At 39.8% G+C, this 13,546-nt stretch overlaps 1 protein-coding gene across 1 annotated transcript; it reads left to right on the forward strand.

Annotated features, from left to right (window-relative positions):
• The first annotated feature begins 1,313 nt into the window (after positions 1 to 1,313).
• LOC145782299 (nucleolar protein 16-like) lies at positions 1,314 to 12,919 on the forward strand. Its single transcript, XM_082594087.1, has 4 exons — positions 1,314 to 1,453; positions 10,204 to 10,373; positions 11,956 to 12,068; positions 12,583 to 12,919. The coding sequence occupies exons 1-4, from the start codon at positions 1,350 to 1,352 to the stop codon at positions 12,778 to 12,780; spliced, it is 585 nt and encodes a 194-aa protein (XP_082450213.1). The 5' UTR covers positions 1,314 to 1,349; the 3' UTR covers positions 12,781 to 12,919.
• Positions 12,920 to 13,546: the final 627 nt, after the last annotated feature.

Genomic DNA, 13,546 nt, shown 5'->3' on the forward strand with positions numbered 1-13,546 from the left:
GCTTCCTCACCGGCCTGCGAATGCGGCGCGGAGGAACAAACTGCTGACCATGTCGTTCTCGAATGTCCCATCTATAAGGCACCAAATGGAACGCATGGTATAGCAACGCTGGACGAGGCTACACTCACCTGGCTCTCCATCACCTGCCCTGAAATTTGATTTGATCTAGTCTCAAACGAAAGAAGAACTTGTTCACAGACCAATCCAGTACAAAATCAATCTGTTTACAAAGTCATCAGAACTAAAACCAATAGTCATTCTGGAATTTTTTTAAGCAGCAAACAAAATACAACATGACCGCACTAATGTAATACAAACAAATAAACAAACAAGGCAAGCGTAGACCTTACAATTTACAGCAGGTGAATTGATTGTTGTGCTTATGGTTGTTTGTTTAGCCTACTACTTGCTGCCCTTTGAGGTCAATTTATGTGATTGTTTACCACAGCAGAGCACAAAGAAAAATGACCCTACTGGTGTATAAAATTGTTTTCAGTTCCACAGAGTTTCCAATCTCGTAGTTGTAAATATCGGATGCAACCTAGTTCGTACTCTGAACAGTTCGTACCCCCAGTTCGTACCCTGAAAAGATCGAGAAAAAAATTAAAAAAAGCGGAAGTCGCCGATCGCAGTTTCCGCAAACATTTTTCCACAGTTTCCGCTAACCCTAACTCCAACTATAGAGTAATCTATGCTCTAACCCTAACCCTCGCTGATCGCAGTTTCCGCAAACATTTTTCCGCAGTTTCCGCTAACCTTAACTCTAACTATAGAGTAATCTATGCTCTAACCCTCGCTGATCGCAGTTTCCGCTAAACCTAACCCTCCAGTTTGTTTCTAATTGTTTGGGGAAACTCCGATCAGCGACTTCGGCTTTGTGCTATTAAACTGTGATCAGCGACTTTGGCTTTTTTCTATTTTTTCTCTCGATCTTTTCAGGGTACGAACTGGGGGTACGAACTGTTCAAGGTACGAACTAGGTTGCACCCGTAAATATCCCTGTCGCGGGCCGCACAAAAACTGCACGCAGGCCTGGTCTGGGCCATAGGTTGCCCACTTTTGCTTTAAGATATCCATTTTAAGAAATAGGCTAATGCACTGGTATGGGCTTGACAATCGCTTTATGTAATTATTTTGATTTGAATATGATTTTTTAAGAGTCTCTAAAACTTCGTTGCAAGCTCTACTCCAGTTTGCATTTACATTAATTTTCAGTTTACAACAAATCTTCTCCAGGCTTTTATTACAAGCAATACAGTCAGATTACGTTATGTTATTTGGCTGTAATTTTGTTTGCTGTATTATATAGATTTGTGCTAGTGGAGTTGTATACTTATCTTACATTTATAATGCCTAGTGCTAAAAAGAATCGAAGAAAAAAAGTTTTTGTGAACACTAATAAAAAGAAATTGTGGAAAAATCTCAAGAAAAAACGGTTCAAACGAATTGAGAGGCAAGTTGTAGCTATTATTATCTTGTATTGGGTTGTTTGTTTTAGTCTATAATTAGGGTAGTGCGGGGCAAGACTGGTCACACATTGGTATTATTGTGTATAATATCTTCACATAAAGTTAAAAATGTCTCAATTTTTATTGTTAAACAGTTGTATTAAGGCTTCCTTAAACAAGATAGGAAAAAAAAGTGAAATTTATTTTTAAGTTATGTTAATACAACATCATTTTTACGACAGAGTCAAATGACTGGTTTTTCCCCTAAGTAAGGGTTTTGTTTTTCATTGTTTTTTTTGATGAAAGAAAGATTATATTTACACACACAAAGTGTAGTTACACATACAAAGTACACTACTGCAGCACATTTGTTCAGAACAGACATCAGCAAACCTGCTGGATTCCATTTTATAATATCATTTGTTCAATTGCTGTGCCGAGTATCCATGGTTCTTCTGGACGACAAATAGGGATGGGCAAAATAGAATAATTGGCTATTCTAGAATACTGAAACCGAATATAGAATACAGATATCTATTCTAGAATAATTGACCGTTTTTACCATCAACACATTTTAATGATTTTACAAAAACAATGAACATCACAAAATTGCTTATTGCAGTGTAACAAATTTAGGCTTTTTAAATGTTCACTAGTCAAACAGGATCTCATCTTGGTGGCAGTTAGTGTTGGGCGATACATCGAAATAAAATTTTTGATACGATACGATATCTTTTCAATATCGATATTTATTTCAATTTTGTTCGATGTTTTAACTATCACAGCCCTAACTCGTAACTGCGAACCCTTACAAAAACGTTGCCGAGGCCAAACGGCAAAAGTTGAAATTGCCTCGGCAATTGCTTTGAACGTTTATTACGAAAAAAATTGTACGAAAACATGTAAAACGAAAAGCGAAAAATACACTAGAGTAGTCTATCACGACCGCACTGTTTGATTTGTTGTGATGTAATAATGCCAAAGTAGCGATAAAGCGAGCAACGCGATACCCACGCTGTTACGGTAATTCACGTTAAATAACTCACGGGGAGGAAAAGTAAGTTAATTTTGCGTTAATTCAACGTTCGAGTCAGCATAAATCGATTTAATTTTCCCGGCGGGTTATATTGCGTAACATTCCGTAACAACAATGCCCAAAAAGAAATTTACGTTTGTTTTACATTAATTCGACATCTAGCGACGTTGATTTATCATAAAATAACGTTAATTGCTCAAATGCTCAACCAGGTACCGGTAACAAATTAATAGCTCCCTGCGAGAAGATTGCCTCGATTTACGTATGCACTAACGTAGTTTCGGCACAATTGGGATACTGCGAGCAACACAAAGTCTATTTGATAAAGAACTAGCTGTCAGAATCGAAATCATCAGATGCTGTATCGGAGGATGAGGTTGTCGCGTCATCACTGGAATCAGACACATCAAGAGGCTCATCGCTTGTCTGTAAATCTACACTGTCTTCGCCGTTCGCAATGAAGCGTCCACGTTTTGCTGCTTTCGTGCTTTGATACCCATCCACACGCCTCTTTCGCAGAGCTCCATCAAGGTATTGACTAAGGAACAAATCTATGGCTGTGGCATAACGACTGGCAGGAATGTTTAACCCTAACCTTACAAGCACTCGTGTGGCCTCGGGATTTTTATTGCTGACGCTAATTTAAAAGACCAAGAAACTCTTTTCTTAATTAGAACAAAAATATCGAAAAGTATTGAAATATCGAGTATTTTTTCAAATATCGTATCGTTTTTTTTAAATATCGCCCAACACTAGTGGCAATTTAACCTGCACTTGAAAAACATCTCTCTGAAGAAGCAGAAGTGGCAGTTACACAAAAATATTGCGCTTGACAAGAAAGATCTCTTTAATGCGAACACGTATGTTTTTCCTATGCCGGATTGCACTAAATCGATAAACAATTCTACTTTCGCTGCAGCGAATTCGTTGCGACCAGACGGAGCGGTACGGAGTCGATCGTTAAAGCGGTTTCAATTATCCGATTTCATATGCATTTTGAAACCGGTTAGGCTTCACAACCGGTTATTCTATATTCGGTATTCTATTTTGCCCATCCCTAACGACAAAACAAACTGAGCAAGAAAGATTATGACAAATTTGCCATTTTGTTCACTGACAATGAGGTCCACATGGTACATTACAGTTGTCAAATGTTAGAACAATTGCTTTGTGAACAATTGATAGAAACATAATCAAAAATACACTTCACATGTTTTCTAGTAGCCTATAGTTCAATATTGTTACATTTTTTTAAATCTTTATTTGTGATTTTTTGTCGTTTTTGTCCAAACTTTGACGCACACTTTCTATAAGAAAACATTGAGAACCATTGATCAATTTTGCATAGTAGACTTATCATATCTTAGTGAATAAGTGGACAAAATTTCAGTGCAAATTTTCACTGGGGTCATGGGTAACCAAGATATTAAAAGGACCCCACTTTTTGCTATTTTTCATTTCGACCCACGTTTCACATTTAATACCTCCCGATCCCTTTAATATTTTGTACTGATATTTTCTCAGTTCATAAAGAATCTTGTAAACAACATCTCTACCAAATTTCAGCCAAAACTAATCAAAAATGGGGTCTTGGCGAATGGCAAGGTTTTAAAATTTTGGAAAATCTTAGCGGAGAGCTGGAAACGGCCAACCTTGGATGTCTTTGACCTTTTAGAGTGACAATGTGGACGATGTTGTTTTTTCGAATGCAACCTGGTTCGTACCCTGAACAATTCGTACCCTCAGTTCGCAGGGTTGAGAAAAACCTGGGTTTTTTTGGGTTTTATTGGTTTTTTTTTAAAAATGATTCAAAAAAAAGGTAGATTCATGCTTATTTCACCTCAAAACTACTTTTTACGAATGAAGTGCCTTTCACTCACAGTACATGCTTGCATAACTCAATAAAATAATGCACTAGGGCTGTTGTTGCTTGAATGTTGCATCATCCATTAATTTCAAGATCAAGTTGGATGTTGCATCATCCACTGATTTCTATTCCAAGTTGATGCTACCGTGGTAGAAATCACATTATCAGGCCTCGAAATTCGTTTTTGTTGACGGCGGACAAACGTGTCCGGTCTGAGCAGCTATCTCGGCGGACAAATTAAGTCTTACGGCGGACACACCAGTTTTAACGTCGATCGTCATACTTAATCTCTTTATCTTGATAAGTCTTCGCCATTTGAGAACCATAGCTACGGTTTAGGCTTTTTAAAATTTCAGCAAAGTCACTCTGAAAGACTTTCATCAGACCAACGACGTGCGCTTGACGCCGTGTAGCTATTAAATATGATGATGATGATAATATGATGATTGTTAAAAACTTAAATTCTATGGACTTTTTGTGTCTGATGCAAATAAATAATAAAAAAATAATCCGCCGCATAACTGATTAACTTCCACCGAACGAGGTCGTGTGGCTTCTTGCGTCACAATGCTCTGGGCACGAGTCGGAAAACTTCTACACTAACGCGTAACGCTACTATTTTCTAATGTGCAAAGTTTCACTAGGCTTTTTTCTTTAGGTTTATTTTTGCGTGACATGTGAGCGAAAGTGACGAAAAGAATAAACAAAACATTAGAAAAAGCACAATTATTTTCCCCTCTCCGTGATGCGGTCGCCTCTCCAAAATAGTATCAGTATTCCACGAGACCACGGCAGGCTCGGAGTTATAATCAGCGCAGTCAAGGCCATTCAAACATATGCGCATGATGAGAGCTTCAATAACATCGATCTTCAAAGACGTGCGCCAATCTCCATGAGATCACTGCTTGTCGTTAAGATACGTGATACCGAGATCTATTCCGTGTCTTTTCTCCAGACCGGCTAGTTGAGGGAAAAGCGTAAATGCGAGCTCTTCTTTAGCGATAAAATATGCGATTTCAAACAACCTCTTAATTTTGATGTTTTTTTTGTCACTCATATTGTCGATGGCCTTGATGACCGGAAATTGATGGCTTGGGGTAAACGATGTGTTGTGATCTTTGACAGAGCTAATCCTTAGATTCGTTGTTCCTTTAATATATGCGTCTATCACCACTAAAATTCCTAGTAGTAGGTTCATCGCCCTCATTCTCACTTTCAGAAATTTCCCTGGGCCTCTTCATTCTTACTGTAATACCAAAACTTAAGTTTTGCGGCATCTTGCTGTAGTAGCCTATACTCTTATAATCTAACTTTGTAACCAACCTTGCCTTATCAATATTACTCGGAGATCAAAGCCAGACATTGTGACATAAGACTTGAACTAAGTTGCGCGTGATTAGTGTAGAAGTACCGGTACTCCCATCAATTCTTAGCTAAGAATTCACCTCTGTTACGCTGATTCAATGTCATCAATCGTTGAAGCAACGTAAAATTCGAAAGTTTTTCTGCTTGAATGGAAGCTAAGAGATACAGTATTAACTTTTTCTAGATGCGCGCTTGGAATGCGATAATTTCGCATTCCCAGCGCAAATTATATTCTTGCAACAGTTGTTCGTGCTATGCAATGACGATTTGTATCGCCAGTTTCTGCGATATTTCTCGGCGGACAAATATGACCGATCTAGAGGGTACTTCCCGCGGACATCACATGCTGTGACGGCGGACATGTCCGCCGTGTCTGCCGTGAATTTCGAGGCCTGCATTATTGCATCATTTGCTTTAGATTTGAAGGCAAGGAGCATTTATGCCATCACGTTTAAACATTTTTTATCATTTATATATATATATTATATATAATAATGGATGAGCAATTGAGCGATTGCGTGGCCATTTAGGCAAATGCTCTGAAACAGCCATGCGTTAGAATCCAGAATCTGTAATTGGTAAATAGCCTCCTAAATTGCATTTCACATCATATATACAGACTACAGTAGAGTAGTACTTTCACCAGTTTAACTATAAGGCCTTCTTGCATAAATGAGTTTTAATGTAGTATATACATACACAAAGTGGCATTACTTGATTTTTGTGTACTGTACAATATCCACTGCGTTTTCAGTTTATTCTTGGAAATTTACTTCACAATCACATCCTTAAGTCCTAATTTAAAGTTTGTTTTAAGTGCCTTGTAGTGTTTTTGTTCATTTTTTTAATTTTCTAGTAAAAACTGGAAAAATATGATGCTCTGGGTTTTTTTATGTTTTTTTTTGGTTTTTTTTAAGTGGGTTTTTTTAAAAAAACCCACCTGGGTTTTTTTGGGTTGGGTAAAATACCGACAACCCTGTCAGTTCGTACCCTGAAAGATCGAGAGAAAAATTAAAAAAAAGCGAAAGTTGCTGATTGCAGTTTCCGCAAACATTTTAAAATTTTCCCACTGAAAAGATCCAGAGAAAGATAGCACAAAGTCAAAGTCGCTGATCGCAGTTTCCGCTAACCGTAACCCTAACGCTAACCCTCACCCTCGCTCATCGCAGTTTCCGCAAACATTTTTCCGCAGTTTCCGCTAACCCTAACCATAGACTAATCTATGCTCTAACCCTAACCTTCGCTGATCGCAGTTTCCGCAAATATTTTCCGCAGTTTCCGCTAACCGCAGTTTTCGCTTACCCTAACCATAGAGTAATCTATGCTCTAACCCTCGCTGATCGCAGTTTCCGCTTACCCTAACCATAGACTAATCTATGCTCTAACCCTAACTGATCGCAGTTTCCGCAAATAATTTTCCGCAGTTTTCGCTAACCCTAACCCTCGAGTTTGTTTGCGGAAACTCCGATCAGCGAGTTCGGCTTTTTTAAATTTTTTCTCTCGATCTTTTCAGGGTACAAACTGAAGGTACAAACTGTTCAGGGTACGAACCAGGTTGCACCCGTTTTTTCAATATTTGGCAGAAGTACTATCACTTGTAAAAAATTTGGTTTGTTACCTAATTTGGTTTAGCAGTAATATGGCCGCTTCATAACTCTGGTGTTTCTCAATAAATTTCACTCAAATTTTGCAGGTGTTCATCATATAGGATACTGTAGAGAAAAGGTGTGTAAAATTGAAAGAAAATCGGAGAGGTTGAATTTTTTAACTGTGTGAATTGACACGGAAGCCTACATGACAGATTGGTTAAAGAATTTAGTATTTTCACCAATTGAGGCAAAAGTTTGGCACAGCACTTCATGACTGACTTTTGTGTTGCCTCAACCAAAATAAATACCCAATAAAACTAATTTCCAAGGAAGAACTACAAGATGAGTAGTTTTGAGACAAAGTGCAATAATTTTAATTTCGTTTAAACTAGAAAGTCTTGGTCTAATTAACAAATTTCATAGTGTGATGCTCTGTTTAGTCTAAACCACAAAAAATAGTTAGTCCAAATTATGAAGGTAAAATTTTACACCAACTTACGTTTCGCAGCCTAGACCAAGACAGCAAGCAAAAACTGCACAGCAGTTGCTGTTGTCACATCACAAAGGAACCACTAAGTGCGCTAAAGCATATTTTTGAGTGTATTATTTCCAAAAAAAGTTATGCTTTATTGAAATCAAACTGATCGGTTTTATCCGACGACTTGTTTTGCCCCAAACTACCCTATATTGATTTTTCGTTTCATGGCAAAGTAGCTTACCAGCGTCGACAGCTCTCTTTCACACAGATGTGTGTTTAAGAATTTCCTGCATTTGCTGTCTCATCACCTTTTCAAATGCGCCGATGAAGCAGTGAAACTTCAGAAAGGCCAGCTTGAATCAATACAGCTTCTTAGCCAATTAGGTTACTGCAAAGTTACCATCACCTGACAGGAGCATTGGAATGACATACTTTCATACACTTGACAATCTGATGAAAAATTCGCCTTCCATTCGGCTGACTCTAAACTTTGTGCTTCACGCAAATAACGGTGAGCAACATAGACAAGGCACACCAGGACTTCTGCAGCTCCGTAATATCTGTGGCAAAGACCACAATACTATACAGTTGTCGAACCAGCTCTATACACCATGCGGGTCTGCTACTATTCGGTGAGTCCGATTCGGTGAGTCCGATTTGGTGAGTCTGATTCGGTGAGTTCTTAACCTCTAACCCCAAACCCATAGGCGCCGAGTTTTCAAAATGGCTGGGCGGGCGAACACATACTGTCACGTCATAAAGGTTATTTTGTGCGTTTTTCAAAAGGGCGATTTTGCTAGGTTGTTGGGCTAACCTAGTTTTACATTTGAGTCTATGTCTCCTCTAACACGATTTGGAAACAAGTAATAAATATAATTGGTACGCAACAACGTCTGGTCCTGGTAATTCAGTTCCGCATATTTTTTGTGATTGGTATGTGCGGGTTGCGGGACGAAAACTGCAATACTGTACTAGTTCCATAATTACATTACTATTGTTGATACAACACGATAACACACACACAATACATCAGTGGGTTCATACAATAAGTTGCTCCTAACGGGCGCACAGATAAGATACAAGATGCAGTAATGCAACGCAGAAGCGATTTTACGGCAGTTCAGCTCCCGAGAAGCCATCTAGCGATAAACTGCGCTGTCGAACCGAGCTTATATTGAATGTACATTGTACAATTAGAACAGTTATAGAACGAAGGAGCTGAATTGCAACTAATGACAACCAACGGTTTCATCCGGCCAAACCAACAGGTGTGCACAGTTTAATATCAGTGACGTAACAGACGAAACTGTGATGATTGGAGACCACAAAATAGAGCATTTTGGAAGCAGAGTTAGTCGTTTGAGAGAAAATTACTCATTTGAAGAACAATGCTACAGTTTTTACACCGATTTAACATCTGGCGATGTTAAAACGATGTAAAAGCAGTGGAAATTGCGTTCAGACTTTTGCCACGAATGAAGTTCCTCGCAGGTTTGCGCAATTTACTTGATTTATTGCACTGGGCTACGAGTGGCAGAGTGGAGACAAGCGTCGAGGCTGAACACTTTTGCTCGCTTAACGGCGAATCAACGTTGTTTAACGTTGCATGAATGTAACAATCGCAATAATTGACGAAAACTAATCGCTTAATTAGTAGGTCTAGTAGGGCCTATCATATGGCGACAAAACCCTGCGAATAAGGTAAGTAGGCTAGTATCAGAAGGTGGCAGATGGTTACAGAAATTTAGGGACTTAAAATTGCATTAATTGTTTTTTTTAATTCCTGAAATGTCCGGCGGGCGCGGCCCGCCCGCCCGGGACTCGGCGCCGGTGCCCAAACCCCTAACCCTAAAACGGCAATGATAATTAGGCTACGGTACCCAATAATTTTAAAAAAAATTGAAAAAATCCCCCATTAAGGGATCGGACTCACCGAAACGGGCCATTTCGACACCATGCTGGGACATCAAGTGTGAGACTTTATCACTCCTACCTGAATGACATACCTTATATGTGTTTGTAAAAATACAACGATCTTCAAATTCCTACTTAACAGAATGGAAAGGTTGGTGTGTTTTAAAACTGATATGATATAACGAAAGACTGGCTGCTTTGTAGTTTAATAAAGAAATATCATGAACTCAGGTTGGTAAAGGTTAAACTCATGGCCACAGAAGCTCAAACAAAGAAGAAAAGGAAAGCTTTATTGTATCTTTTGAAAAAAATGTATCTTCATTCAAGGAACACAAAATAATTTTATGTTGTGCAAAATGTCATGCAATGGATATAAGATATGTTTGTGAGCAACTTGTTGACATATTTAAAAATTAAAGTTTACGTTAAATAGATGTAATCGTTCTAAACCTAGTTCTAACGTTTTTCAGTTTTACCAGTAACATGTTTTTATTCTTCTTGTCTAGTGATCACATTCGGAACGCATGGGATTCAAGGCGATCTATGATACAAAATTTAGATGATATGGGGCTGGCATCGGATCCTAATAAAGTTTTACCGCCACCATCAAAACCATTTGCACCAGAATATTTCAAAGATGAAACTAAAGTGATTAAGAATCCAAGTGCAATAAAAGGTATTTGTTTCTCGGCAGTCGAGTGTAGCAAGAATTGACAGTGATAGACACGTGTTTTGCCCATGAGGCTGGGCTCTTTTTTTTGGCTCATTTTGGGCTGGGCTCTTTAGTATCGCACTGCTAATTCATGTCACATAGTTCTTAACCGCTGCTTTTGTCAGTCAATTGAATCCTTACCTTTGTGGAAAGAAAACAACTAAACTAACTTACTTTTCCATTTGAAAAGTCTTGAAATCGAGTGTACTGTAGAGGCTACACCGGTGTGGTTACTGGTTAGTGAAACACAATGCTCGCTGTTCTGTAGTGAGTAGTCATGTTCGTCTGCCCCGATAGCTCAGTTGGTTATCGCGTGACTTCTTGAACGAAGAAGCTTCAAGATCAAGCGGCGCTGGTTCGACTCTCGGGGTGTGCGCTTGTGCAACGCATTTCAGGACTGCTCTCTATTCAGCGGCACCTAATGGATGGAATAATTCCCCGGCAACAAGACTTCAACAATCGGAAACTTCACTCTGCCAATCTCGGTAACCGGCCCTGCGTCAAAAGTCTCTACGAGTATGCAAATTTATCAGGAATAACCAATCAGAGGCTTTGTTAGTCCGAGGATAAAGATTTAAAAGCCAAACCAGTGCTGACGCTAGGAAAATCACTCCTTCTCAATCTCAACAGATATCAACACATTTTTTTATTATGATTGGCCAGAGAAGTTTGTCAGTTATAACTGGCTCTATCATGGCTCAAACGTGAGTTGATAATGACCAAATTCATTTGCCTTTTTTTCATTTGACCTCATGTTTCAAATCAAAGTCTTATGTGTGTTTTCATTTCAACAAACAGCCGATGTATCAAACAAGTATAAAAAACTTGTATATTGCATAGTATAACATTTCTTCCAACATAATGTTGACAGTAGTCCACCTGATGGAAATTGTTGGAATAGCCCATTTCTGTTCGCCCGATACAGAAATGCCGTTTTGGAAATATCGTTTCAGAGATCTTTTGTTATCTTGAGATCTCTTGATTTCAGAGATCTCGTGTTTTTGAAAATTTTGTGATTGGCTTTTTGTGTTTGTGAAGAAAAATACGTGTAGTAGTAGATTATTTGTGATGGCTTTTTGTAGGGATCGCTGCATTCTGTCACTGCCGTCTTAACGCTAGACTATTGACCACGACCTGTCGCAAGGTACATCGCGAGACTATTTTAACGCGAATTTTATTCTAGCTAGTAGTGTACAGTGTACAGCTATATTTTTTGTCAGTGTTGAACTGTTGTTGAATTCCCATCACAATTTTTTTTACAAGACACTTGTGAGGCAAAAGATATCCTTTTGAAGTATTTTGATATAAACAGTATTGTACTTGTCAGTGCTATTTTGGACATCCGTTTTTATATACCCACATGGATACGGTTGACAATAGTTGTTTTGCTATCACCGTTGTGATTTTGCGCACAAATGCAGTGAGTTCGCATGTTTTCATGCTGTGAGCAGCCGGCTGCTTGGCGTTAGGTTAAACGAAATGTGACTCTGTTGGCTAAGCCGGAACTTGGATTTTAAATTATTTCATTGTGAGTGTTCTTTTACAGAAATGGAGGCTATTGTGGAACTGGGCGAAAAAGCGAAACTCCCCCATCAATTCTCCCCAGAAGATATATTTTTTTGTGAGCACATGTTGAGCAAACACGGCGAGGATTACAAGGTGAGGCTCCAAGTCGAGTCTGCTCTAAAGTGATTTAGAAACGTTTTCTTGTACGACATGAGTTAATACGACGTTAATTATCGATTACTTTTGCTTATACAGTGTAGATTGTTGCCTTCGACTAATCTTCACGATCTTTATGTGAAAGCGGAATGGCCCGTTTCGGTGAGTCCGATTCGGTGAGTCCGATCCCTTAACGGGGGATTTTTTCAATTTTTTTTTTAAATTATCAGGTACCGTAGCCTAATTATCGTTGCCGTTTTAGGGTTGGGGGTTTGGGGTTAGAGGTTAGGAACTCACTGAATCAGACTCACCGAATCGGACTCGCCGAATAGTAGCAGACCCATGTGAAAGATGCATTGAAAAATATGTGAATCCTCTTTGACAACCTTGATTGTTAATCAAATGATCCACGAGTAAAGTAGCAAGGGTGGATGTACGTAACTGTGTCGCCTCCTGTAAGTGTGAGGTGTTTGTTTGCTGTTGCTTGTCATAAACGTTTTATCATTGGCAGGCAATGGCGAGAGATAGAAAGAATGTCTTCCAACTAACTCCCAAGCAAATCCGTGACAAGCTGCGAAAGTACACTAAAAACAAACAGAATATCGAAGATTACAAAAAAGGAAAGACAACCCACAAAAATGATGCAAAGAACGTGACGTCGACTGATGACGAGGATTTGACGTCAGCAATGGACACCGCTGATACGTAGCGTCATGTGATTGTAGGATTCAGTTGCAACAGTGCACAGTTGGCTTTATTGTGTGCGGACAAAGATAGCGCAAATGTTGTTCGGTCATTTTTGAACATTTTGAGGTGTTGATTTGATGACTAACATGATGATGATGGCGTATGAGCGATCTTTCCAGGCTAGATTGGAGGGCAGGAAGTCTTCAGCCACTCAGCAGTCTCGTCGTCCAGGATTCTCAGACCATGCGCACCGTGTGGAGGCCGTGGGTTAGGCAATGGTGGATGACATGGTCTGCGGTCTGTTCCGTGGCACCACACTCGCATTCTGATGAAGGAGCCAGGCCCCACTTGTGCATGTCCGAACGAAAGCGGCCGACGCCAGTTCGCAGGCGGTTAAGCCTGACCCACGCAAGCCTTGCGAGGGACATCCCTGGTGGACGGGGATCGGCGTCGGGTATGAAATCACGGAGCGTGGAGGTGTGATTTTGCCACTCCGTGTTCCACATGTGGTTCGTCCAGTGTGCGCACTTAAACCAAGTTCTTCTGCGTTCTTAAGGAGTTGTTGTGCGGCAGGCACAAAAGGGCGTCTTGATTTCAGCCGCTGCTTTATAGGTGGTGGTCTCTTGAATGTTGCATGGAGGAGATGGTCGGGGTCCAAAGCGCGGCGAGCGAGAGAAATCGTGGCTCCTTTACGGCGTAGCTCAGCGGGTTGGATGCCTGCTAGGATGGGTAGGCAGTCCGTTGGAGTGGGACGCAGGCGTCCAGTCACAGTACGCAGTGCGTCGTTG

The sequence above is a fragment of the Aplidium turbinatum genome, chromosome 13, assembly GCF_918807975.1.
Source record: "Aplidium turbinatum chromosome 13, kaAplTurb1.1, whole genome shotgun sequence".
In the NCBI taxonomy this organism is placed as follows: Eukaryota; Metazoa; Chordata; class Ascidiacea; order Aplousobranchia; family Polyclinidae; genus Aplidium; species Aplidium turbinatum.